At 39.8% G+C, this 25,677-nt stretch overlaps 1 protein-coding gene and 1 long non-coding RNA gene across 2 annotated transcripts in view; one reads left to right on the plus strand and one right to left on the minus strand.

Moving 5' to 3' along the window:
• Window positions 1–25,677, minus strand: part of LOC148888644 (roundabout homolog 2) — a 64,856-nt gene that overhangs the window by 35,003 nt on the left and 4,176 nt on the right. The window contains exons 2-3 of the mRNA XM_089013763.1: window positions 18,409–18,735; window positions 1,782–1,939 (exon numbers count right to left, since the gene is read on the minus strand). Of these exons, the coding sequence (XP_088869889.1) occupies window positions 1,782–1,939; window positions 18,409–18,735 (485 nt within the window). The remainder of the gene's footprint in view (window positions 1–1,781; window positions 1,940–18,408; window positions 18,736–25,677) is intronic.
• LOC148888645 (uncharacterized) lies at window positions 1,416–25,413 on the plus strand. The gene is made up of 5 exons (XR_016117167.1): window positions 1,416–1,751; window positions 1,831–1,961; window positions 3,865–4,142; window positions 24,392–24,511; window positions 25,263–25,413. It is a non-coding gene; the product is annotated as an uncharacterized LOC148888645 (long non-coding RNA).

Here is a 25,677-nt window from a genome sequence, read left to right on the forward strand (position 1 = left end):
AATAATAATGAAAATACAAATAATTGAAGGACAAAATTGTACTTGAAAAAAAGGTCAGACCCAAAAGAAAATGTCAATATTTCAAGAGCAAAGCCATCATTTTTAGGTTGTAATGATTCAATATGTGCTATAATAATAATACATTTCATTTATAAGCACCTTTCAAAACTCTCAAGGTCACTTTACAATCACAGGATACGTTTTTGTGGGTGAGCAGTGGCAGCCACACGCGCCAGCGTTCACTCAACCCGGAATAACTCAAATAGATAGAAAGATAGCTAGCTAGCTAATAGATAGCTAATAGCTAGCTAGCGAGCTATATAGCTAATAGCTAGCTAGCTAGATAGCTAACGAGCCAGCTTGATAGCTAATAGATAGCTAGCTCAATAGCCAACGTTGCACTTGTCAATTTAAGATTTCATATAAAAGTATCACACTAAATTGAGGATAAAATTACAATAGTTTGATAAAAAAGTGGACATATTGGAACATTATCGAAATATCACATGAGGAAAGACTGTTTTAAAAGTTTGGAATAATTTTATTGTTTATATTATATATATTATGTTTATTATGTTCTTATAATTTTACTGTTTTATATAGGAGCGTCAGTGCAGATCGGTGGAACTGTCCACGGTTTGGAAATGATGCGGATTCACGTGGGACAGATCATGTGAGACCATCTCTTTTGGTCAATGGATGCTACAGTTTCATGTTTGCGTTCAACATTTAGCCTGTAGCAGACGTGCACATTCCACCATGAGGTCCTTGATCCACTGGTGAAAAGGACACTTTGATCCTCTCCTGTTTCATCTAGACCTGCTTCATGCAACAAGGTGCGTAAGATTGAATGACTGTGTCATTTGTGTTGTGTCACATTATTTATGTTGTTGTTTTTTTGTTTGTTTTTGACTTCAAGATGGCGCCGCAAGAGTGCCTTTACAGCAGCTCCTGTATTTTGTTTTTGCTGCTATGAAATGTAAATGTCTCCACTGTGAGACAAATATAGGCTCATCTAATCAAATCTAATTTCCTTTATGTCATAGTTGTCCATGTTAAGCACTTTGTTACAGCTTCAGCTGTTATTAAAGCGCTATATAAATCAATATGTATTGTATTGTTGTATTGCTTTTCCCATTTTCCCATCCGCTTAAGGCACAGGTGTCAAAGTCAAGGCCCGGGGGCCAAATCCGGCCCGCCACATTTTTTTTTTCGGCCCGCGAAAGCAAATCAAACTTGTTAAATTCCATGATGATTGCTAAAATCTGAGCCAAAATTTCATATTTTTGGATGTAAACCACAATAAGTCATTTTTCTTGACTTCAGATTTGAAAACTAGTTATGAATTATTTTATTTAGCGCTCTGTATGTAATATGTGGAGGTGATTAAACATTCTAATGGCTTCCCCAAATTCATAACGGCCCTCGGGAGGAAAGCATATCTACAATGTGGCCCGCGGCAAAAAACGACTCTGACACCCCTGGCTTAAGGTCATGGAGGGTGCTGGAGCCTTTCACAGTTGTCTTTCCAGCCAATCGTAGGTTACCCAGGAGACCTATCCGCACTCACTCTCCCACCTCGGCACAATTTGAAGTGTTCAATCAGCCTGCCATTTATGTTTTGTGGACTGTGGAAGGACAACGGAGGTCCAGAGGAAAAACCCACGCAGGCCTGTTGAGAACATTCAAACGCCACTTAGGAAGACCATAGAACCCAGAGCCTCTTCACTGGAATTGACTTCCCCTTACTGGTAGGGCTTCAATATTTGGCTATCACTCACCGAGATGCGTTCATCTTTGGTGTTGACCCTAACGTTGTTGCGCTTCCAGGACACCAAAGGTTCCGGGTGACCGCGCGGGGGCACGCACTCCAAAACGGCCGGTTCACCGGCGGCCACCACCACGTCACTCGGAGCTTGACGGAAATCATCTCGGAGGACTGCGGAGGAAGAAACATGAAAGTGAGTTAATTTGACGTTGGCTATCAGGTTGGATGGGAAGCAGGTTGCCAGATTGCTTGGGAAACATTTGCTTGCATTGTCTCGTCTTGATTTTCGTGACTTTTCTTTTCGTGTTTTCCCTCTGTTGTCCACCCTGGCTGAGCTCATGAATAATGCAAATCTGCCCGTTCAACTTCGAGTAAACAAATAACATTGCGGATTCATAATTCATAGGTAGGGGATGAGGGAGAGGAGGAGGGGCGATGTGTATTTACAAAAGCATCGCGTTATCATTCCGAATGAATCAGTAATATACTGCAGCTTTGGATGTGACTAAATCTAGAGTTTGCATCTGTGTATACGGAAGAAGTTTGACTTTGGAAAGTCTGAATATAGCTTTTAATTTCTTGCTATGATTGACAGACCAAAGCTCAAGTGTCAAACCGAGTCGTCTCCTTCATGGCAGAATCCATCATTGTAATCTCACTCAACAGATCAACTTGAAACATTTTGATCAGGCGGTTGAAAGTACGCCTAAAGTACCCATTTTTGAAAAATACTTCAGTCTGCTTCAATGTGAAGGTAGATCATGCTGATAGTGGTTTCAGGTTGGATTTGTATCCCCATTCTTATAAAATATTTATTAATAATATTTATCAGACGTTAAAAATTTTTTGGGGTTTTTGTTTTTTTTAACTCATTCACTGCCATTTATTCGGCGTCTTCGGTTAATACCACATGATTGGTCAAGAACCCAACAGTGGGGGGGGGGTTAAACATTAAAGAGACAGGCAGACAGAGTGAGAGAAAACACACACACACACACACACACACACACACACACACACACACACACGAAAGGGAGATGACAGAGTTTTAAACCAAAAAACAAAAGTGAAAAATAAAAGAAAAAAGCTTAAAAATGGACAGAAAACAGTTAAATTTAGACTCGTTTCAACTTTGATAATTCGAAAGCAAAGTGTAGACTGGAAGGTTAAAATATCCCAGCAATCAGGCTCCACAAATAACCCGCACCAGTCATCAAGTGTACAACTTGATGCAAAAAGCTACCAACCCTGCAACCCAGCTAAACAGATCACAATTGATGAAGAACTAGATACAATTATCACAGAGAAAGCATCGACAATGGATCATTCCTCAAGATGGTGAAGGAAGAAGGTTACGTTCCTCATCAAGTGTTTAATGCTGAGGAAACCGGACACTCCATTCCATCAAGCCATTAACAACCATCACAAAGGTCTAAAATGACTTTATTGTACAGTACAGTTTATTTCTTTAATCATAATACTATAGCACATTTATTATACATAAAATAAGGTATATTTTGTGTAGTTTTAAGGCTTAGACAATTAAAAAAAATATGTTTTATGTGGACCTGGGAACGGATCATTCTCATTTTAATGGTTTCTTATGGGTAATTCATTTTTGGGATGCACACTTTTCGCCTTACACACTGTCTGGGAACCAATTAAGTTCGTAAGCCAAGGTCCCACTGTACAATATAACATGTTAAACTACATAAATAAACACGTTTGAAAAAAATATGATGTACGATTATTTTGTATTTTGTAAGGGAAAATATGACAGTTTGCAAGGGCATGGAGCCGTGGAGGTTGACAGGTATGTAGTTACAGTAAAGTCTCGTTATATCGATATCGGATATATCGATAGTCCCGGTTATATCGATACTATTTCTATGCACGCACGGATAAAATGACATGCAAACAGGGTCGGATATATCGATAGTCCTGGTTATATCGATATTTTTTCGGACTCCCTTGAATATCGATATAACGAGACTTTACTGTATATGCACAATGGCATCATGAAATTATTCTCTTACAGATGATTAAATCCTAATAGATGTTCTTATCCACCTTTTCCTCATCATTTTAATAATCAGATGATACTGGAATTTGAATCCTAAGAAGAGGAAGTGAAAGTGAGCTCTCCCTCCGAGCTCAACGGAAATGATGACAATTGCCGTGCAGCATGAAGATTCAAAACCCGCCGGGCTCTTGCAAAGCTCATTTGAAATTAAATGATGGCGGAGTTATAAAAAAGGGATTTGAAACGGCTTTGAATATTACAACAACTTCTGCAAGACTTCTGATGAAAATTATTTTCGATGGAGGAAAAAAGTGACCTTTTGACAGATATGAGGCCTCATTAGAGATGACGGTAAGTGCGTATACACATTTATATTCATTCGCCTCATGTAGATGAGTTTGACCAAGCAGCAACACCGCTGCAATCAACATCTCAGTTGAAAGCCGATTGGAATTCTGTTCTTATGTTGATTACAGCAGTCGTTTATTTAATGTATGGCATCTATTTTAATAATAATAATAATAATACATTTCATTTCTAAGTGCCTTTCAAAGCTCTCAAGGTTTTGAAATGTCAAGTTTAAATTGGTCACTTTGCTTTTTCGCCTTTCTCAGTGTAACGTGCGAGCACTCACAGCCAATCCAAGGCACTCGCTGTGGAGACAAGTAAATAATATGTCTCCACAATTGAGCACGACATCATTTTCAGTCTTTGCACATTTCCAGAAATGATGTTTCAACATATACAGCGAAATGCATTTCCAAACTAATCTCCTCATCCACGTTTTAAGCCACAAAGAGTGTACATAATTTCTTCCATTGCGCTTTGAATAAAAATGCATCATATTCAAGCAGAGCCGTTTTGAAAAGTAATCAATAATTACATCACAACTGCCAATTGCAAGGCATACATCGCCGAACAACCATTTGTGCTCATACTCAGACAAGTTTGAGTGTTCCATTCACTTGTCTTGCATGGTTTTGGAATAATAATAATGATATTATTAATAATAATAATAATAATAATAATAATAATAATAATAATAATAATCATAATAACAATGATAATAATAATAATAATAATAATAATAATACATTTCATTTTTAAGCGCATTTCAAAACTCTCAAGGTCACTTTACAGTCACGGGATATTTTTTTCTGTGGGTGAGCAGCGGCAGCCACATGCGCCAGCGTTCACTCAACTCGGAAGTAACTCAAATCACAATAACAATACTAATCATAATACGAATCACATAATAAATCATAATGCTAATATTACTACGACTACTACTACCACTACTTATAATAATAATAATTATTATTATTATCATCATCATAATTTCTCCACTGTAAATTTCTCCACTGTGAGACTAATAAAGGCAAATCCAATCCAATCCAATAATAATCATAATAATATAATCATAATACTACTATGACGACTACTACATCTACAACTAATAATTAAATAAATTGCATATACTCGATAAATAGCTTGGCAGAGGGCTGCAGAGGTTGGGTGTCAGTCGATGAAGTGCAACCGTATAGGGCAATAACTAATAATTAAAAAAAAAAAACAATAATAATGTCACCCCCCCCCAAAAAAAAAATGTGGCTTGAGGACCCCCTCATTAAACAGTAATCGGGGACTGGACTTTGTTAATGAATTTACATAGACACTGAATGAAAAAAAAGCCCAAAAGTATATTTGATTCTATGATGTGTACTACGTCACTAAATTGCATCGAAAAATGTTCGTTGTTGCAGTCACCAACACTTCATTCCTAACATATGAAAGCAGAAAAGGGCCCCATCTTGGCTCCTATAATGGGCACTGTTGTGAAAATGCCATGATCCCATTCCAAATAAGCTCACATGACATTTGCTCTACTTGCAAATGGTCTTTGATGCAGCTATCAATCCAAAACCTTGGATCCAAACCTTTCAAGCAGGCACTAAATAAGAGGGCGTTCACTAAACTCTGCCTGAGGGCTTCCATGGACAGATGGTACTTGAGAGAGGCGAAAGTTCCACGGGGGTGACAAATTAAACATTTTCCTCGTCTGCATTCTTAAAGGACAACCGACATCACTTTTTTTGTTTTTTAACTGACATCAGAAAAACATTTTATAGCATCTAAAATACCCAAAACACGCAGTCTGATATTTTTAGTCAAATGCAAAACACCAATAAAAATGACTTAACGTGTCCAAAATCTGCAAAAAATTGAGCTGCGAATTGGGCATTTTCAGAAAGTCCCGCCCCCAGTTTGTGACGTCACGCCAAGACGTCTTGCATTGCTGGTGAATCAAAACAATGGCTTCAGATTCGGAGAAGATGCTTTCTTGTTACACATCCAGTTATGAATATGATTCAAATAGTTCTGAAGAGGAAAGCATACATGTTTGCAATCGATTAAAGAATTTATTTCGTGCCATTTTGAGGCAACATTGGGGGGAAATGTCACACCCAAAAAAAGAGGCACAAAATGGCGACCTCCTGTGGCCACCTCTGTTTCCACAGGCTGATAAATTCCTTATATGGAGCTTGGACGCCCTCTTCTGGCGGCTTTTGGGTGCAACATGGTTTTCAGACCAAACAAGTACAGCAAAATACATTGACGGAAGGATGGAAGGACCGCTACAATGTGTCTTTTTATCTGTCAGGGGCGTTCCTTTAGTGACGTCACGTACGGACTTGTCACCAACTCAAAAACAAGACTTCCTGAATATTCAGCGCAAGTCTTCAAGCGTAAAATATAGCTACATGCAGTGGAATCTTTGTAAAATACGCTCAGTAGAAGTCATTTGAAGCCATTTGACAAATTATGGACACAACTTGTGCGGAGATGTCGGTTGTCCTTTAAAGTGCAGCTAATGAGATCCTTTCGGGTGGCACTTGAAACTTTCATTGTGACAGAACTGGATGCCCGGTCCTCCCTCCCGTCCCAAAGCCTAACTTCTCCATCCAACAAATGATCCTCCTCAAATGCTCGCTGCGTCCGGGCTCGCTTGGGGGGGGGAGTGGGTGGCAGCTGAGACTTTGACCCTGTCTCTTTGCAGCAAGACTAATCGTCCCACAAAAAGTACCCGAGGCGCTTCCTGTGCACTTAAATAAAAGACAAAATGGGCCTAAGCGAATGTTGCATCATCATTCTTCACAGGGAGCCGCCTCACACAGTAAAGATGTTGATACCCCAACTGCGTTTTGCAGAAAGGCCTTCAATTTGAATTTGATGAGAAATCAGGGGGAGGTAGACTATCCCCCCCAAAAAAAAAAAAAAAAAAAAAAACGCCCATGCCTAATTTCAATGGATGGCTTCTTTTTATGGTCATCAATTGTGCGCATGAAAAAAAAAACAGCTGCGGGGCCGTTTAGTCAACAGGCGATAAGCTATTTACATAAATGACACACTGAAGGAGACATGATGCTCCTCTGTCACATTGCGAAGGGGAAAATGTGCAGCCATGGGGAAGCGCTTTCCCATCAAGTCTCCTCAAGGACATGTGAGCATAAATCAGCTATACAGTGATAGCTTAGTTTATCAATTTAATTGGTTCCCAGACAGAGTGTGTAAGGCGAAAAGTGTGTATCCCAAAAATTGATTTCCCATAGGAAACCATTAAATTGAGAATAATCCGTTCCCAGGTCCCCATAAAAGAATGTTCTACTTTCTAATTTTCTAAGCCTTCAAACTACACAAAGTATACCATGGCAATTTGCATACTCGGCACGGCAGCCAATCAGAAGCCTGTTTCATGCTTCGGACTATACCGTAACTATAAAGTGTACTTGAGAGTTTTGAAAGAGGAGTCCACGTGGCTTGTAGCGGTTTGCTTGTAGTTTTTGCTTGATTGAATCAAACAAACGTTTGATTTGATAAAAATCGTTTTTTTTTTTTCATGAAGAAGTTGTCGGCCACCGAGACATTTTGAAATTTGTATGCCCAACGTAAAAGTTGTATGTCCTGGGCCTCCGGGCAGACGTTATTTCAAACACTGCTACATTGTACTTCGCGGATTTCACTTAACGAGGGTTCACTGTATGTATATCATGCCACTTTTTTTAAAGGACAACTGACACAATTTTTTGGTTTCCTGACATCACAAAAAAGTTTTATAGCATCTAAAATACCCAAAACACGCAGGCTGATATTTTTCGTGAAATGCAAAACACCAATAAAAATGACTTGGTGTCCAAAATCTGCAAAAAAATTGAGCTGCGAATTGGGCATTTTCAGAAAGTCCCGCCCCCAGTTCGTGACGTCACGCCAAGACGTCTTGCATTGCTGCAGAATCAAAACAATGACTTCAGATTCGGAGAATATGCTTTCTTGTTACACATCCAGTTATGAATATGATTCAAATAGTTCTGACAAGGAAAGCATACATGTTTGCAATCAATTAAAGAATTTATTCCGTGCCATTTTGAGGCAACATTGGGGGGAAGTGTATCACCCAAAAAGAGGCAGAAAATGGCATCCAAGCTCCTGTGATGAATTAATCAGCCCGTTTCCACAGGCTGATAAATTCCTTCCATGGAGCTTGGTCGCCCTCATCTGGCGGCTTTTTGGTGCAACATGAGGTTTTCATACCAAACAAGTACAGCAAATACATTGACGTGATGGAAGCACTGCTACAATGTGTCTTTTTTTCGGTCAGGAGGCGTTCCTTTAGTGACGTCACGTACGGACTCGTCACCAACTCAAAAACAAGACTTTCTTAATATTCATGTTTTAAAAGGTAAAATATAGCTATATGCGGTGGAATCTTTGTAAAATACGCTCAGTAGAAGTCATTTGAAGCCATTTTACAAATTATGGACACAACTTGTCCGGAGACGTCTGTTGTCCTTTCAATCTGTATTGATTCCAAAGTAGCACTACTGAAGGTTTAGCAATAAAATCCACGGCCCGCCACTGATTTCATCTGATCTATCAATTGGATTTACCTGTTGGGAGAATCCAACATTGGCCTCCATTTCTGCAGTAATCTTTAAAAGATAAAAAGACAGCTGGGTCTTACACATATATATATATATATATATATATATATATATATATATATATATATATATATATATATATATATATATATATATATATATTCTTTTCACATTTCATTTGGCAGTAAGGCTATTAGAAGATGTGTTTTGATTGCACTTGCCCGTCACACCTAATGAAGACATTGGCAGCGAAAGCAAAGGCGATTGCTTTAATAATCCTCACATTGTCTCATTGTGCCGGGTGAAGGATGACACTTGTAAACCCGTAATGTCCTCCGTCTCTCCGCCACACTACAATTACACAGGTGCTCCTAACACCTCAAGAGCAGCGGGGGCGGCCAACCTCCCCGCTGGGGGAACTCATGCAGCGTCTGACAATTAATTTATCTCTGTGCACATTGCTTCTTTTTTTTTTTTGCATGTCATTAAAATATCAGCTCTGCTTAACAAGCTGATTTGACAAGTTGTCGGAAATTAATTTTGCCTATAACAAAGTGGAAATTCGCAAGTTTAAAAATGTCATTTTCCTTATTTTTCACCAAGCAGATGTGTCTATTACCGTTCCAACTCTCTTATGTAAGGACCCTTTGAACACATTTATTTAAAGGACAACCGACACCATTTTTTGTTTCGAGCTTACATAACTCCAGACCCGTAAAATTTAGGAATTAACTTTTTTTTATGATGAAAGAAAAGTCTACGGTTTCTTATGCTGCATTGAATGTTTATGTAGTCCTAAAACTCAATATTCTGTGGGTCCTGAAATTCAAGTGACAATGACAAAAACCCTGGCAATGCAGTGGACACATTTTTACGCATGTCTGGCAGTGAATGAGTTCAGTGATGTAATTGACTGATTTTTTTATTTTATTTTTTAAGTTTTTTTCCAAAGCCGATTGTTGCTACGCTGTATTGTGCTGCTTCCGGTAGGTGGCCACCAGGGTGCAGTATGATAATAACATAATAATAATAATATTAAAATACATTTAATTTCTAAGCGCCTTTCAAAACCCTCTAGGTCACTTTACAGTCACAGGATACGTTTTTTTCTGTGGGTGAGCAGCGGCAGTCACATGCGCCAGCGTTAACTCAAAAAAAATAGCAAGCTAGCCAGCTAGCGAATCGATAGCTAACAGCCAATAGCCATCTACTCGCCAGCCAACAGCTACCGAATATATAGCTATTCGCTAGCGAATAGCTAGCCACCCGCCAGCGAACACAGCTACCAGCTAGCGAACAATATACAGTAAAGTCTCGTTATATCGATATTCAAGGGAGTCCGAAAAAATATCGATATAACCGGGACTATCGATATATCCGACCCTGTTTGCATGTAATTTTCTCCGTGCGTGCATAGAAATAGTATCGATATAACCGGGACTATCGATATATCCGATATCGATATAACGAGACTTTACTGTAAATACACAAATAGGGAAATTTGTAACTTCCCAGTCTCCAGCCTTTTTTTTTCCATGCAGTCATCAGTTCTAGAAAATTGGCAGAGATTCCGTCAATTTACACTGGAGGAACAGTTTCCAATTATAACCTATTTTTCTCCCCAAAACTACGAGTTTATAGCATGTCAGAATGAGGTATTAATGTTCAAACAGGAGAAAAACAGCTCCGCTCAGCACAAGTTCGACTGTTTTCTAATCCTCCATCAGGAGTAACAGGAACATCTGGATGGAGAGCCTTTTATAGCAACTTTTTCTTTTTTATTTGTCCTACTTTACCCTAATCCTCCCACGCCATGTGACCATCTCTTCACTGACGCCTTCGCATCGCCGCCGCCGCAGTATGTCGTGTCGCCATGATGCAAAGGAGGGAAGAGACACTTGCGTCTGCCCCCTCATTGTGTCATTATTTTGCTGTTTTTTTTTTTTTGTTGTTGTTGTTCTTTCGAAAGATTTGGAGGCTTACTGAAAAAGATCACTGGCTGGCTTCAAAGAGCAAAAAAAAAACATTTAAATCCAAGGTACTTACTGGCTGGAAGACAAAGGTGCAAATGTATCGTGAAAATACTAAAATCAAAGGTTACATGGCCATTTTAGGTACAGTGATACCTCGGTTTACGAACCACCTTGGCTTACGAACTTTTCGGTTTAATTTATGAAACTTTTACCTTGGCATACAAACTATTTTTCGGGATACACACGGAGCTGCCACAATGAGTGTCATGTCGTTCGCGAACTAGCCCGTTCTCCGAACAACAAAATGGCAGCCGGTTTGTTTTGGTAGTCTATTTCCCGCCCCCGTCGTCGGTTAAAGCCACGTGATTGGTTAAGAACGCAGCAGTGAGGGGAGGTGGTTTAAACATTAAAGAGACAGGCAGACGACAGAGAGAGAGAGTGACAAAATGGAGAGAAAACAGTGAAATTTGCACTCGTTTCAACTTTGATAGTTCAAAGGCAGAGTGTAGACTGCAAGGTTAAAAGTCCCATCAATCAGGCTCCACAGATAACCCGCACTAGCCATCAGTTCAATTTGGAAAAAAAACAAAAAACGGAACCAGCTATTAATGATGTTTCTAGTGTGTCTGCTTGCATCTGTTGCTGTTGCAATATCACAACTTCCAAGTTGTCCAACCCAGAGCTCCTTGAGACACTTTATGCAAAAAGATATCCATTCCATCAAGCCATCAACGACCATCACAAAGGTAAATAAAATGACTTTATTATACGGTATATTTTATCTCTTTAATTATAATACCACAACACATTTATGATACATAAAATAAGGTATATTTTGTGTAGTTTTAAGGCTTCAAAAATATGGAACAGATTATTCTCATTTTAATGGTTTCCTATGGAAAATTTAATTTTGAGATACACACTTTTTGCCTTACACACTCTGTCTGGGAACCAGTTTGTAGTTTGTAAGCCAAGGTATCACTGTATAATAAAAATAAAGAGGGTTCGTCAAACCAAAACATTGAAAGAGCCACATCGGATAAAAAAAATGGCAGAAGCTACAAAAAAATAAAAGCCTGATGTAAGTTTCATAATGAAGGCAACACGTATGCATTATCAAGATGTTGATTTTTTTCTTTTCTGCAGTAAGTATTGTAGAGCCATAAAGGTTGGACACCTTTATGGACGGAAGCCCTACTTTCCGATCAAACAACCTCCCATTACCGCGCACAAGCGCAGACGCATGCACTTACACACGCATGCCATAATGAGCAACAGCCATAACGGCCCCTCAGTTAAACGAGGCATTGTACGCACTTTTGCAGCGTGTTAAATCTCATAGCTTGCTCGTACCGTTTTCAAATGTTTCTTTTGGCCTTCCAGATTCCTATTTTTGGACCTCCCCATTGGTTTATATTTTTTGCAATTATGTATTAGTTTATTTAAAATGATTGTAAATACCTGTGTTAACTCATTCACTGGCAGATGATGTACAAAAAAAATGTGTCCATTCCAGTGCCAGGGTTTTTGTCATTTTTACTCAAATTGCAGGACCCACAGAATATTACATTTTAGGACTATATAAACATTCAATGCAGCGTAAGAAACCTTAGAACACAGGTGTCAAAGTCAAGGCCCGCGGGCCAAATCCGGCCCGCCACATCATTTTTTTCGGCCCGCGAAAGCAAATCAAACTTGTTAAATTCCATGATGATTGCTAAAATCTGAGCCAAAATTTCATATTTTTGGATGTCAACCACAATAAAGGTCATTATTCTTGACTTAAGATTTGAAAACGAGTTATTCATTAATTTGCTGTGTGCTCTATATGTAATATTTGAAGGGATTTAAAGATTCTAATGGGTTCCCCAAATTCATAACGGCCCTCGAGAGGAAACCATAACTACAATGTGGCCCGTGGGAAAAAATGACTTTGACACCCCTGCCTTAGAATGTCTCGTTTCATCAGAAAAAAAAACGAGTTAATTCCTAATCTTTTTGTATCTGGAGTTATCTGCAATGGAAATTGCTGCAGCTGTACAAAAGTTAAATGCTGCCCCCGTGTGGGAGGGAAAAATATTGCCAGAGGTCTGACCGCAGCTTGATTCATGCCCCCATATGAAAAATAACAAAATCCAAACAACAAACAATCCAACAAAATATATCGTTTGAACTACAATTATATGACGATGATCCCCAAACACCTGGGAAGATGCTCACATCACTTTCACTCATTCACTGCCAGACGTGCAAAAATGTATCCACTTCAGTGCCAGGGTTTTTGTCATAGTCACTCGAATTCCAGGACACGCAGAATATTGAGTTTTCGGAATACATAAACATTCAATACTCTTTTCTTTCATAAAAAAAAAGTTAATTCCTAAATGATATTGGTCTGGAGTTATATGAGCTTGAAATGGGGGTGGATGTCCAAAATACAATACAATACAATACAATACAATGCAACACATACATATTGGTTTATAGAGCACTTTAACAACAGCTGAAGCTGGAACAAAGCCCCAACGTGGAAAAAAAAGGAAATGCTGCTCCCTTGCGCAAAGGAGAAAGCATTGCCAGAGGCCATGGCCAGCCCTTTATCGACACCCATGAAAAACAAGAAAAAAAACGAACAAATTCGGGAAGTGCTCCTGTGATAAAGGAGTTTCCCAAGTCCTAAATTCTGTCCAAGGCCAGATCTCCTCGATGAAGATGACAGTTTAACAAGCTTTGTCTGTTGACCTCAGATTGACCCCAGGTTTCTCTGTGCTTAAATTGTGTACTTGAGTCATGTTCCACTAAGGCAGGTCTGTCAAAGTCATTGTTTGCCGCGGGCCACATTGTAGTTATGGTTTCCTCTCGAGGGCCGTTATGAATTTGGGGAAGCCATTAGAATGTTTAAATCCCTTCAAATATTACATATAGAGCACGCAGCAAATTAATGAATAACTCGTTTTCAAATCTGAAGTCAAGAATAATGACTTTTATTGTCATTGACATCCAAAAATATGAAATTTTGGCTCAGATTTTAGCAATCATCATGGAATTTAACAAGTTTGATTTGCTTTCGCGGGCCGAAAAAAATTATGTGGCGGGCCGGATTTGGCCCGCGGGCCTTGACTTTGACACCTGTGCACTAAGGCCTAAGCAAAAAAGTTGAAAAAAATAGTCACAGTTTAATTCATAAAAACACACAGGTAGTTTCCACGTGAACTCAAAGGCCAAACTCCATTTTTTCAAAACTAACACTGCTTTTCTCCAATTCAATATTAACCAAAAGGGTCACTCGTATACAGAAAGCGGATGTACATCAAGAGCCACAATCCCAGCACGGATCAAATTAGGAGAGTCGACTTGTCGCCTTGCTAATGAATGTCACGCTCGCTGAAATCTGTCAGTGGGTTGTAAAGTCATCCCCTAAGCCTCACAGACAACTAAGAGTGGAACAGATGCATCATTAGCGCTCCTCAGACATGGATGCAAGTCCTTTCCACCACCTGTTGTTGTGCCTCACGCACACATGTACACACTTATGTAAAACTACTACCTGAAAACTAGCCTGTCACCACACACTTCCATGTTCGTCTACTCTTTCAGAGCTAATTGGGTCACATTTTAGTCCACAGTCAGCGGCAACCGCCCTCATTGGGGGGGGGGGGGGTGAGGTGGTCTAAAACCAGCACCACCATGCTGGTTTAGCATATGCCCCTCAATTTGCCAGAGGAAGCCGGATTAGATGCAGACGGACATGGTGATACTCGGGGCAGAACATATGTGTCTTTTTGATTATTTTTGTCTTCCATTGCGGACAGAACGAGCTCTTTGCCTTAAATCTGGAAAATATTCTTCAAGCTTCACCGGGTTCACATTTTGTCTATATACTTTTGGTTTTGACTTTAAATCAGGGGTCTCAAACTCAATTTACCCGGGGGCCGCTGGAGGCAGAGTCTGGGTGAGGCTGGAAAATCACAGATTCAACATTCCAATGTTCTCAAAATCTTTATTTTTAACACAAAAAAATGAATTAAATGAATAAAAAAATAAATGAACCAGTAATAAATAAATACAATAATTTAATGATCATAAGGCAGTTACAGCCACAGGAAAACTAATTATTTGAATAAAGTTTCAAATGTCTGTATTCACAGTTCTTTAACCTTTAACTTTCTTAACATAAAGAAAATATTAAACATTAACTGTCCTAAACATTGCTTATCTTGCCTACTTATTCAGCTCCACACACAAGTTTCATTCATATCAATCATGCGGGCCGCACTAACATTAATCTTTCATATCAAGGCGGGCCGCAAAATATTCTTTCGGGTGCCGCATTTGGCCCGCGGGCCGCGTGTTTGAGACCACTGCTTTAAATGATATCTGCATTGATATGCATGAACTCATTTTTGAAAATACTTCCACCACACACTAAAACAAAGAAGTTGAATCGTTTTTTTGACAAGTGTCAAATTCAAGGCCCGTGGGTCAAATCTGGCCCGCCACATCATTTTATTCGGCCCGCGAAAGCAAGGTTAAAATATCCAGTCATAACCTACACAAGCCATCTGTACAATTTGAAGAGTATATTAAAGCAAGGGGACCAGTGTGTCTGCCTGCATCTTTTGCTTTTGCAATATCACAACTTCGAAGATGTATAACGCAGAGCTCCTTGAGACACTTTATGCAAAAAGTTATCCATTCCATCAAGCCATCAACGACCATCACAAAGGTAAATAAAGCGACTTTATTACACCGTACAGTTTATTTCTTTAATTACAATACCATAGCACATTTATTATTCGTAAAATAAGTTATATTGTGTGTAGTTTTAAAGGACAAGTTGTGTTCATAATTTGTAAAAGGGCTTCAAATGACTTCTACTGAGCGTATTTTACAAAGATTTCCACCGCATATGGCTATATTTTACATTTTAAGACTTCCGTAAGTCTAGTTTTTGAGTTGGTGACGAGTCCTCACCCTACGTCACTGAAGGAACGCCCCTAACCGAGAAAGGACCTCAATGCATTTTGCGGTACTTTGTTTGGTCTGAAAACTTCGTGTTGATGGCGAAATTAGAAGGAAAACACATAAATAACGCAATGGTGAATCGTATGTTACACCGACAGCTCTTTGATATTCGTTGACAAAAATTCCAAGCTGAAAAATAAAACTATTTCCAACAGAGCTCTGGCGCCATCTTCTGCATTTACTGTCACGCTACACATCAGTCTTGATCCCTCAAAATGACCCGGAATACCTTCTTTAATTTATTGCAAACATTTATACTTTCCTCTTCAGAACTATTTGAATCATATTCATAACTAGATGTGTAACAAGAAAGCATATTCTCCGAATCTGAAGCCATTGTTTTGATTCGAGAGCAAGGCAAGACGTCTTGGCGTGACGTCACGAACTGGGGGCGGGACTTTCTAAAAATGTGCAATTCGCAGCTCAATTTTTTTGCAGATTTTGGACACTTTGAGTCATTTTTTTGGTGTTTGGTGTCTTTGACTAAAAATATCAGCCTGCGCGTTTTGGGTATTTTAGATGCTATAAAACATTTTTCTGATGTCAGTTAAGAAACAAAAAAAGTGATGTTGGTTGTCCTTTAAGGCTTATTTAGTTGAAAATTATCATTTATGGGGACCTGGGAACGGATTATTCTCATTTTAATGGTATACTATGGGAAATTTATGTTTGGAATACACACATTTCGCCTTACACACACTTTCTGGGAACCAATTAAGTTCGTAAGGTAAGGTAGCATTGTATTATGGATAGAACATAGGAGTGGTACTTTTTTTGTTTATGGAAAACGTGGGGAATGGTTATAAAGTAAAACTCTAAGAATACTTTCTGGATGCCTTGTAATCATCTTTTAGATTAGTGTAATGCAGGGGTGTCAAAGTCATTTTTTGCCGCGGGCCACATTGTAGTTATGGTTTCCTTTCGAAGGCCGTTATGAATTTGGGGAACCCATTAAAATGTTTAAATCCCTTCAAATATTACATACAGAGCACACAGCAAATTAATGAATAACTCGTTTTCAAATCTGAAGTCAAGAATAATGACTTTTATTGTGGTTGACATCCAAAACTATGAAATTTTGGCTCAGATTTTAGCAATCATCATGGAATTTAACAAGTTTGATTTGCTTTCGCGGGCCGAAAAAAATGATGTGGTGGGCCGGATTTGGCCCGCGGGCCTTGACTTTGACACCTGTGGTATAATTTATCTGAGGAGGTAGCAGGCTGTGTGTGGTTGTGTATGTGTGTGCGTGTTTTTTTTTTTATTTTTATTTCATGCGGATGTGAGATGCAGAACAGCCAAACCATGCAGAACACAGCGTCAGTCGGGAAGCCTCAACACACGATAAGACTCCCAACTGCTATTTTGCATCTCCCCGACCCAGGAGGGGTGGGGACGATTCGACCTTGCTAATCTTTGCTGCAGTTTCCCTAATCAAGGCGCCAACTAATCCCTTTCCTCGCGCCAAGACGAGTGGCGGTTCAGCCGGGGGCCGAGCCACACTGGCACAATTAAGCGGGAGGGAAGACAATGGCGCACGTCCCGGGTCGACGGGAAAGAATAATAGCCCAGCGAGCATGTTGTGCGCCCGCTCGCTTTGCTTTACTCCGCAGTTGCACAACCGAGACAAAACGCACACTCTGACGCATGCAGTCAAATCTCAAATGATGCAATTAAGGAGGAAGTCCGCCACAGTTCAGCAACAATCAATGTGATTTGTTCCGACCCGGTGGACCTGAATAAAACACTGCTGTTTCTGTGGAACAATAAAACATGCGCGAATGTGACCGCCAAGCTAACAGAACAACAGTGCCCTCTATAATTATTGGCACCCGTGGTTAAGATGTTTTCCTTAGCTTTGAGTAAATCCTGTTTTTTTTTTCATCTTAATAATACAGGACCACAATTTTTAAAAACAAGTACCTTGGCTTACGAACTTAATTGGTTCCCAGAAAGAATGTGTAAGGCGAAAAGTGTGTATCCCAAAAAATAATTTCCCATCGGAAACCATTAAAATGAGAATAATCCGTTCCCAGGTCCCTATAAAACATAATAAAAAATATGCGTCCACTCCAGTGCCAGGGTTTTTGTCATTTTTACTCAAATTGCAGGACCCACAGAATATTATTGAGTTTTAGAACTACATCAATATTCAATTCAGCGTAAGAAACCTTAGAGTCTCTTCTTTCATAAAAAAAGAGTTAATTCCCAAGTTATATGGGTCTGGAGTTATCTGAGCTTGAAATGGGGAGAGCTGTACAAACTAACATAATACAGTAAAGTCTCGTTATATCGATATCGGATATATCGATAGTCCCGGTTATATCGATACTATTTCTATGCACGCACGGAGAAAATTACATGCAAACAGGGTCGGGTATATCAATAGTCCCGGTTATATCGATATTTTTTCGGACTCCCTTGAATATCGATATAACGAGACTTTACTGTAGCTACATGTTGATTTATATAGCGCTTTAACATCAGCTGTAACAAAGTGTTAAAATGGGCAAAGGCAAATGCTGCTTCTTCGTTGACAGAAAAAAAACATAGCCAGAGGTCTGACCAGCGCCTTTTTGGCACCTCACGCAATGAGTTACATTGGAGAGGGTTGGAACGTTGACTATAATTCGACTGTAATTATTTCACACCAAACAATGACGAGTGAAATTGGCTTACTAGCAACTTCCAGCGAAGCATTGCGACTGACGGCCTCTCCCAGGTAGTTGCGCGCCACGCAGGTGTAGACGCCCTCGTCGGGTTTGCTACGGCGGCCGTGGACGATCCGCAGGAAGAAAAGCGAGCCGCTGGGCAGGAGCATTCGATGCGAGCGGGGGTCGTCCTTATCCGTCTCTACCCGCTCGCCGTCCTTGTACCACTCCACGCTAGGAGGAGGGCGACCCTCCGCTTTACAGTTGAGGGTCGCCGGCTCTCCTTTGGAGACAATCAAGTCGGAGGGGTCCTCGGTGATCCAGGGGGCGCTGTCTTCGAATCGCACTCGTGACCCTGAGAGAGAGAAAGAGACATTTTTAATAATGATTCATGAGGAAAAAGTATGGTGCTAACCGATTGTGTCTTCTTGTGTCGCCAGCTAGCTAAGAAATGACAAATGATCCGCAATTCTAATATTTTCAAATTCCTCCTTAGTGTCCCAAAGGACCAAGTCTGCGCCAAATACAGTAATACCTCGGTTTACGAACCCCTTGGCTTACGAACGTTTCGGTTCACGAACGTTAAATTTATGACAATTTTACCTTGGCATACGAACTTTTTTCGGGATACACACGGAGCTGCCACAATGAGTCATGTTTCGTTCGCGAATGAGCCCGTTCTCCTGACAAGAAAATGGCAGCCGCTTGTTTTGGTCCTCTATTCCCCGCCCCCAGTCGTTGGTTAAAGCCACGTGATTGGTCAAGAACGCAGCAGTGAGGGGAGGTGGTTTAAACATGAGACAGCCAGACGACAGAGAAAGAGTGACAAAATGGATAGAAAACTGTGAAATTTGGACTCGTTCAAAGGCAGTGTAGACTGCAAGGTTAAAATATCCAATCAATCAGGCTCCACAAACAACCCGCACAAGCCATCTGTACACTTGATGCAAAAAGCTATCAACCCAGCTAAACAGAACACAATTGATGAGGAACTAGATAAAATTATCACAGAGAAAGCACTTCAACGGGATCATTCCTCAAGATGGTGAAAGAAGAAGGTTACGTTCCTCAACAAGTGTTCAAGGCTGAGGAAAACGGCCACTCCATTCCATCAAGCCATCAACGACCATCACAAAGGTAAATAAAATGACTTTATTATACAGTACAGTTTATTTCTTTAATTATAATATCATAGCACATTTATTATACATAAAATAAGGTATATTTTGTGTAGTTTTAAGGCGTAGAAAATTAGAAAGTAGAACATTATCTTTAACATTATCCTGGGAACGGATTATTCTCATTTTAATGGTTTCCTATGGGAAATTATTTTTTGGGATACACACTTTTCGCCTTACACACTCTGTCTGGGAACCAATTAAGTTCGTAAGCCAAGGTATCACTGTATTTGAAATGTCGAGGCTGTTGCAGTCGAATGAAGCGGCTGTCGGGCCAAAAGCTGGAAATTCAGAGAATGAGAGGTGAGCTATGCTGATGAAGATAACTCTTTCTATCTCGGCATCTCCCCGGGGATCCATTACTCGCTTTTCCCTGCCACTGAAGGGTAGAAAAAAAAAGAAAAAAAGGCCAGTAGATTTACGCTAAGCTTTTAGAGGCAGACCCCCACGTCCCGAACAACTTGTTACACTTCACCATGAATAATTCAACCCGCCGGTGCTTTTAGGTTGATTCTGATGAACAGATGGTCTCCCCCCGCGAGGGGAATTAACCCAAAAAAATGAAAAGAAAATGAAATGGTCATTGGAGCGCTTTTACTTCCAGCACGTAATCTGGCCCAAAAGAAAATACATAAAAAACATCTATTAAGGCTACAAATGAACAGTCTAGAACACAGGTGTCAAAGTCAAGGCCCGCGGGCCAAATCCGGCCCGCCACATCATTCTTTTCGGCCCGCGAAAGCAAATCATACTTGTTAAATTCTATGATGATTGCTAAAATCTGAGCCAAAATTTCATATTTTTGGATGTCAACCACAATAAAAGTCATTATTCTTGACTTCAGATTTGAAAACGAGTTATTCATTAATTTGCTGTGTGCTCTATATGTAATATTTGAAGGGATTTAAACATTCTAATGGGTTCCCCAAATTCATAACGGCCCTTGAGAGGAAACCATAACTACAATGTGGCCCGCGGCAAAAAATGACTTTGACACGCCTGGTCTAGAGAAACCGAATGACTCCCATTGGCAATTTACATTCGAATTATAATAATAAACAACAACAACAATAATAATAATGGTAGTAATAATAATAATAATAATAATAATAATAATAATAATAATAATAATAAAGGGCTGCAAAGCTCCTTTTTTAACCCATTCACAAATGTATTCGAGAATTGAAAATAGGACGGACATCCCCATTCCCGAATTAGTTCGTGTTTTGGTTTTTCATGCCGATAAAGCGCTCGCCAGACCTCTGTCAATGTTTTTTTTTCCCCTTCCACAAGGGGGCATCATTTCCCTTTTTTCCCATGTGAGCGCTTTGTTCCAGCTTCAGCTGTTGATAATTCTCTATATAAACCAATATGTATGTATCGCATTGTATTTTGGATAGCCGCCCTCATTTCAAGCTCATATAACTCCACACCCACGTCATTTAGGAATTAACTCTTTTTTTCCTGATGAAATAAGAGAGTCCAAGGTTTCTTACGCTGCATCAAATGTTTATGTCGTCCTAAAACGTAATATTCTTTGGGTCCTGGAATTGGAGTGACAATGACAATAACCCTGGCACTGGAGCGGACACTTTTTTTGCACGTCTGGCAGTAAATGAGTCGTGTGGGTGGACAGGTTAAAGTTGAACCACCAAGGACGCCTGTGTATAATGCCAGTGCGATGAAGTTTTAGTGAACCAAATGTATTTTTCTTATATGCCACTGACACGCTTGGAAATGGTGTCGTACGCACGCACACACACACACACACACACACACACACACACACACACACACACACACACACACACACACGCGCACACACATACACACGTTTGTCATCTACAGACTGACTGAAGCTGCACAATGTTTCAAATGACTGCTTGTGAATGTCTTTTGTGCCGCCGCCGCGTGTCATTAATTTGGTCTATTTCAAGTCATTTGTCTGCGAATTAGTTCTTCACTTTTCCTGACGGTCAATTGAGTTATGAGTCCATGCGAAGAGAACGTTATTCGCAGGTTTCATGCTTGGGAAGGTGTTGATCAAATAATAATTGGCTTTTCTTGGTTGTGCTTCTTCAATGTTGTGTGGAGGTCAATGGCGGCTTACAACCGAAGGTCGCGGAGGACAGCGTTCCCCTTGCATGTTCGCAATATGCTGTCGGCAAATGATTTCTCAGTTTGTGGCAAGGGGCAATGCGCCTCGTGCTAAGAATTTGGTCCGTGACCATATTCTGATATCAACACTATCTCAAATCATTGTTCCACATTGAAATGAAGGCAAATTCAATTAATTGGTTCCAGCCTCCAAAAACAAACCGTTTTGTTTTCAGAGTATGTTTTCAAAAGGAAAATGTATGTTTTTTTGTGATGTAACCTTGTTATAGTAGTAAAGAAAATGAAGTTTACACCTTGCAAAAAGGTTTTATACTTATTTGATGACCTGAAAATCTTTCCTTTTGACATTTAAAAAAAAAAAACGAAAGAATGGGGGATGAAACCAAAAATTCTGAAGATACTAAAAGAAGAGGAGTAGCAGTACCTTACATTGCAGGAGTTTCTGTAAAACTACAAAGAGTCCTTTGGCAACACAACATTCCGACTTATTTCAAACCGATAAACACTTGAAGGCAAAAATTTAAAAAAGTGCATCCAAAAGATAGGTTGCCAAATGAAAAATAAAGTAATGTAGTTTATTCAATACATTGTAAAAATGAAAATTGTAAAGGAGCAATACATTGGGGAGACTAAACAAATTCTCGAAAAAAAAGGCAAATGGGGCAATACGGCCAGTCGTAGACCTCATATCCAGGCAGGAATCAGTCAGGGCAATCAAAGTAATCCGTGTAGGGAGTAGTTCTCTGCTCCCCCCGATCCGAGAGCTGGGTAATTAATTTTTAGGATACACACTTTTCGTCTTAAACACTGTGTCTGGGAACCGATTAAGTTCGTAAGACATGGTGTCATTGTCGTCAATGTACAACTTGCCGGTTACATTATTCCAGCGAGCCGCCCTTGTGAAAGTTGCAAGGAGCTTCTCTGGCAGAAACATTTGTCCTTACTGCGATGTATGAACACAGATATTTATCCCCCTTCTGTCAAAACAGACCACTTTTGTGATTCATTAACAGCGCGGTTGATTTCTCACTCACCGTGACCCGACTGCAAGGAGGATTAGACAGCACTAATCGCTTCGATCATATCTAAGCTGTGAGGATTCATTCATCTTCTCCCGCCGTACAAATACATCAAGGCAGGGGGGGGGACATTACGCGGGACACGAGCCATTAGCGATTCTGACAGCCGAGCTCTTAATTGCAATGCGAAAGAGCGTTTCTTGATATGTTTACGGCGCATCAAACGCACGAGGTTCTCAGACAAATTAATAGCTGGAGGGAGGCCGGTCTGAAGTCCCGTCGTGTTGCCTTAGGGCCGCTTACTGAAAAAAAGTATGATTTGACCACCTGTAATATTTTCTCGCTTGAGGAAAACCTCACTGGAGTCATAACAAACAATACAAACTGTGACCGATGGTTAAAGATCAACCGACGCCTCTGGACAAGTTGTGTCCATAATTTGTAAAATCACTTCAAATGACTTCTAATGAGCGTATTTTACAAAGATTCCAGCGCATATAGCTATATTTTACGTTTTAAGACTCGCGCTGAATATTCAGGAAGTCTTGTTTTTAGTTGGTGACAAGTCCGTACGTGACGTCACTAAAGGAACGCCCCTGACCAAAAAAAGGACACATTGTAGCAGTCCTTCCATCACGTCAATGCATTTGGCTCTACTTGGCTGGTCTGAAAACTTCGTGTAGGACTACAAAGAGGCAGAAGAGGGCGACAAAGCTCCATGTAAGGAATTAATCATCCTGTGGAAACGGGCTGATTAATTCCTTACAGGAGCTTTGTCGCCATTTTCGGCCTCTTTTTGTGCTACGTTTCCCCCCACATACCTCAAAATGGCATGGAATAAATTATTTAATCGATTGCAAACATGTATGCTTTCCTCTTCAGAACTATTTGAATCATATTCATAATTGGACGAGTAACAAGAAAGCATATTTTCCGAATCTGAAGCCATTGTTTTGATTCTCGAGCAAGGCAAGACGTCTTGGCGTGACGTCACGAAATGGGGGCGGGTCCTTCTGAAACTGGCCAGTTCCGGTTTCAAATTGAAGTACTTTTTAGACACTTGAAGTCATTTTTATTGGTGTTTTGCATTTGACTAAACATAGCATACTGCGTGTTTTGGATATTTTAGATGCTATAAAAGTTTTTTCTGATGTCAGTTAAGAAACAAAAAAGTGACGTCGGTTGTCCTTTAAGGCTTAGAAAATTAGAAAGTAGAAAATTATTTTTCTGGGGACCTCGAAACGGATTATTCTCATTTTAATGGTTTCCTATGGGAAATTAATTTTTGGGATACACACTTTTCGCCTTGCACACTCTATCTGGGAACCGATTAAGTTCGTAATCCAAGGTATCACTGTACTCGAAAGACCAATATAAAGGCAAGGCAGGTTGAGTATGTCTTAGCCCAAGTATTCCCTGCAAGAAGTCATTTTTTTGGCAGAGTAATTTAAAGCAACGTCTGGTTTGATTCTATTCTGGCCTCTCCTTGAGCCCTCTGAGCCATTATTTGCCTCCTCCCGGTCCCTCAAATCATCTGCCAGTGATGTCATCACCGGCTGTACCCGAAAGAGGGACATCATTAGCCTCCGTCAGCGTCACGCTCAGGAGAGAACATATCAGACAAACGGTCACATTCTGCCGAGCCTTTATCAAGAAATATTATATTATATAATAATATATATATTTGTGTGTGTAGGGATGGAGAGAAATGCTTTACCGACCGAGACTGTCACCATGCAACCATAAAGATACAAGCAGTGGTGAAAAACGGCCGGGCCAGATTTGTTTGTCATCATTCAAGTACAACAGGCGCCAAGTGAGCTCACATCTTAATGGCATCTAACAAAGAATGACCAGAGATTTGTGTCCTCGCATAACAATGAACTGCGTAATCAATGAAGTCAGTCACCTTACCACTGTGCATGCTAAACATAGTCAGTGTCTAATATGGTGAGCAAAATATTGAGATACAAGTACATACTAGTTATAAATAAAAAGATAAATACAGTAAAGTCTCGTTATATCGATATTCAAGGGAGTCCGAAAAAATATCGATATAACCGGGACTATCGATATATCCGACCCTGTTTGCATGTAATTTTCTCCGTGCGTGCATAGAAATAGTATCGATATAACCTGGACTATCGATATATCCGATATCGATATAACGAGACTTTACTGTAAATAAGTAAATAGACAAATGGACACATGGACAAATAAATAAACAGATACATAGAAAAATACAGTAATACCTCGGTTTTCGACCATAATCCGTTTCAGAAACCTGTTCGAAAACCGATTTGTTCAAAAACCGAAACGTCACTTTCCATTAAAATCAATGTTAAAAAATCGTAATCCGTTCAAAGTCTAGAAAACAACTTTTTAACTATTTCATCGCATAAAACGGATAAAAACGTAATAATAGAGCAGGTCATGTGTAAAATTCTATTAAAAAAAAACAAACTTTTATTTTCACCAATTATTATTTGAAACATTGACATCCTTTCCATTGTTGGAAAGGGAGTATTTTTTCTCACACTCTCTCCCTCTCTCTCGCCTGATGACAGAATCCAACAAAAATTGAAGGAATGATGGCATAAAAATGAAGAGATTTGACTTTCTGAAGAGATGAGGTAATTAACATGTTCATTTTTTTTTGTATTTATTGTCATGTATACCTAAAGGTTGATGAACCTGCCTGACCAATGAGTGAGCACGCTGTGGTTCATATTACTCACAAATGTTTTATATACTTTTTTTTCATAAACAATCTATCGGTGAGAAGGTTTCTTCAGCCGTCATCTGTACTTTTTTGAAGGTGTCGGACGTTTCGCCTCCTATCCAAGAGGCTTCGTCAGCGAACTAAAGTCTTACTGGTCGTATCGGCCCGATTTATATATCCCTAATGTCCAGACATGGCGGCGCCGGACACAGCTATGATAGATCCCTACTCGCAGGTTGGGGGGGAGCAGAGGACCACTC

The sequence above is a fragment of the Hippocampus bargibanti genome, linkage group LG14 (genome assembly GCF_051943395.1).
Source record: "Hippocampus bargibanti isolate YZ-2025 linkage group LG14, ASM5194339v1, whole genome shotgun sequence".
Classification (NCBI taxonomy): Eukaryota; Metazoa; Chordata; class Actinopteri; order Syngnathiformes; family Syngnathidae; genus Hippocampus; species Hippocampus bargibanti.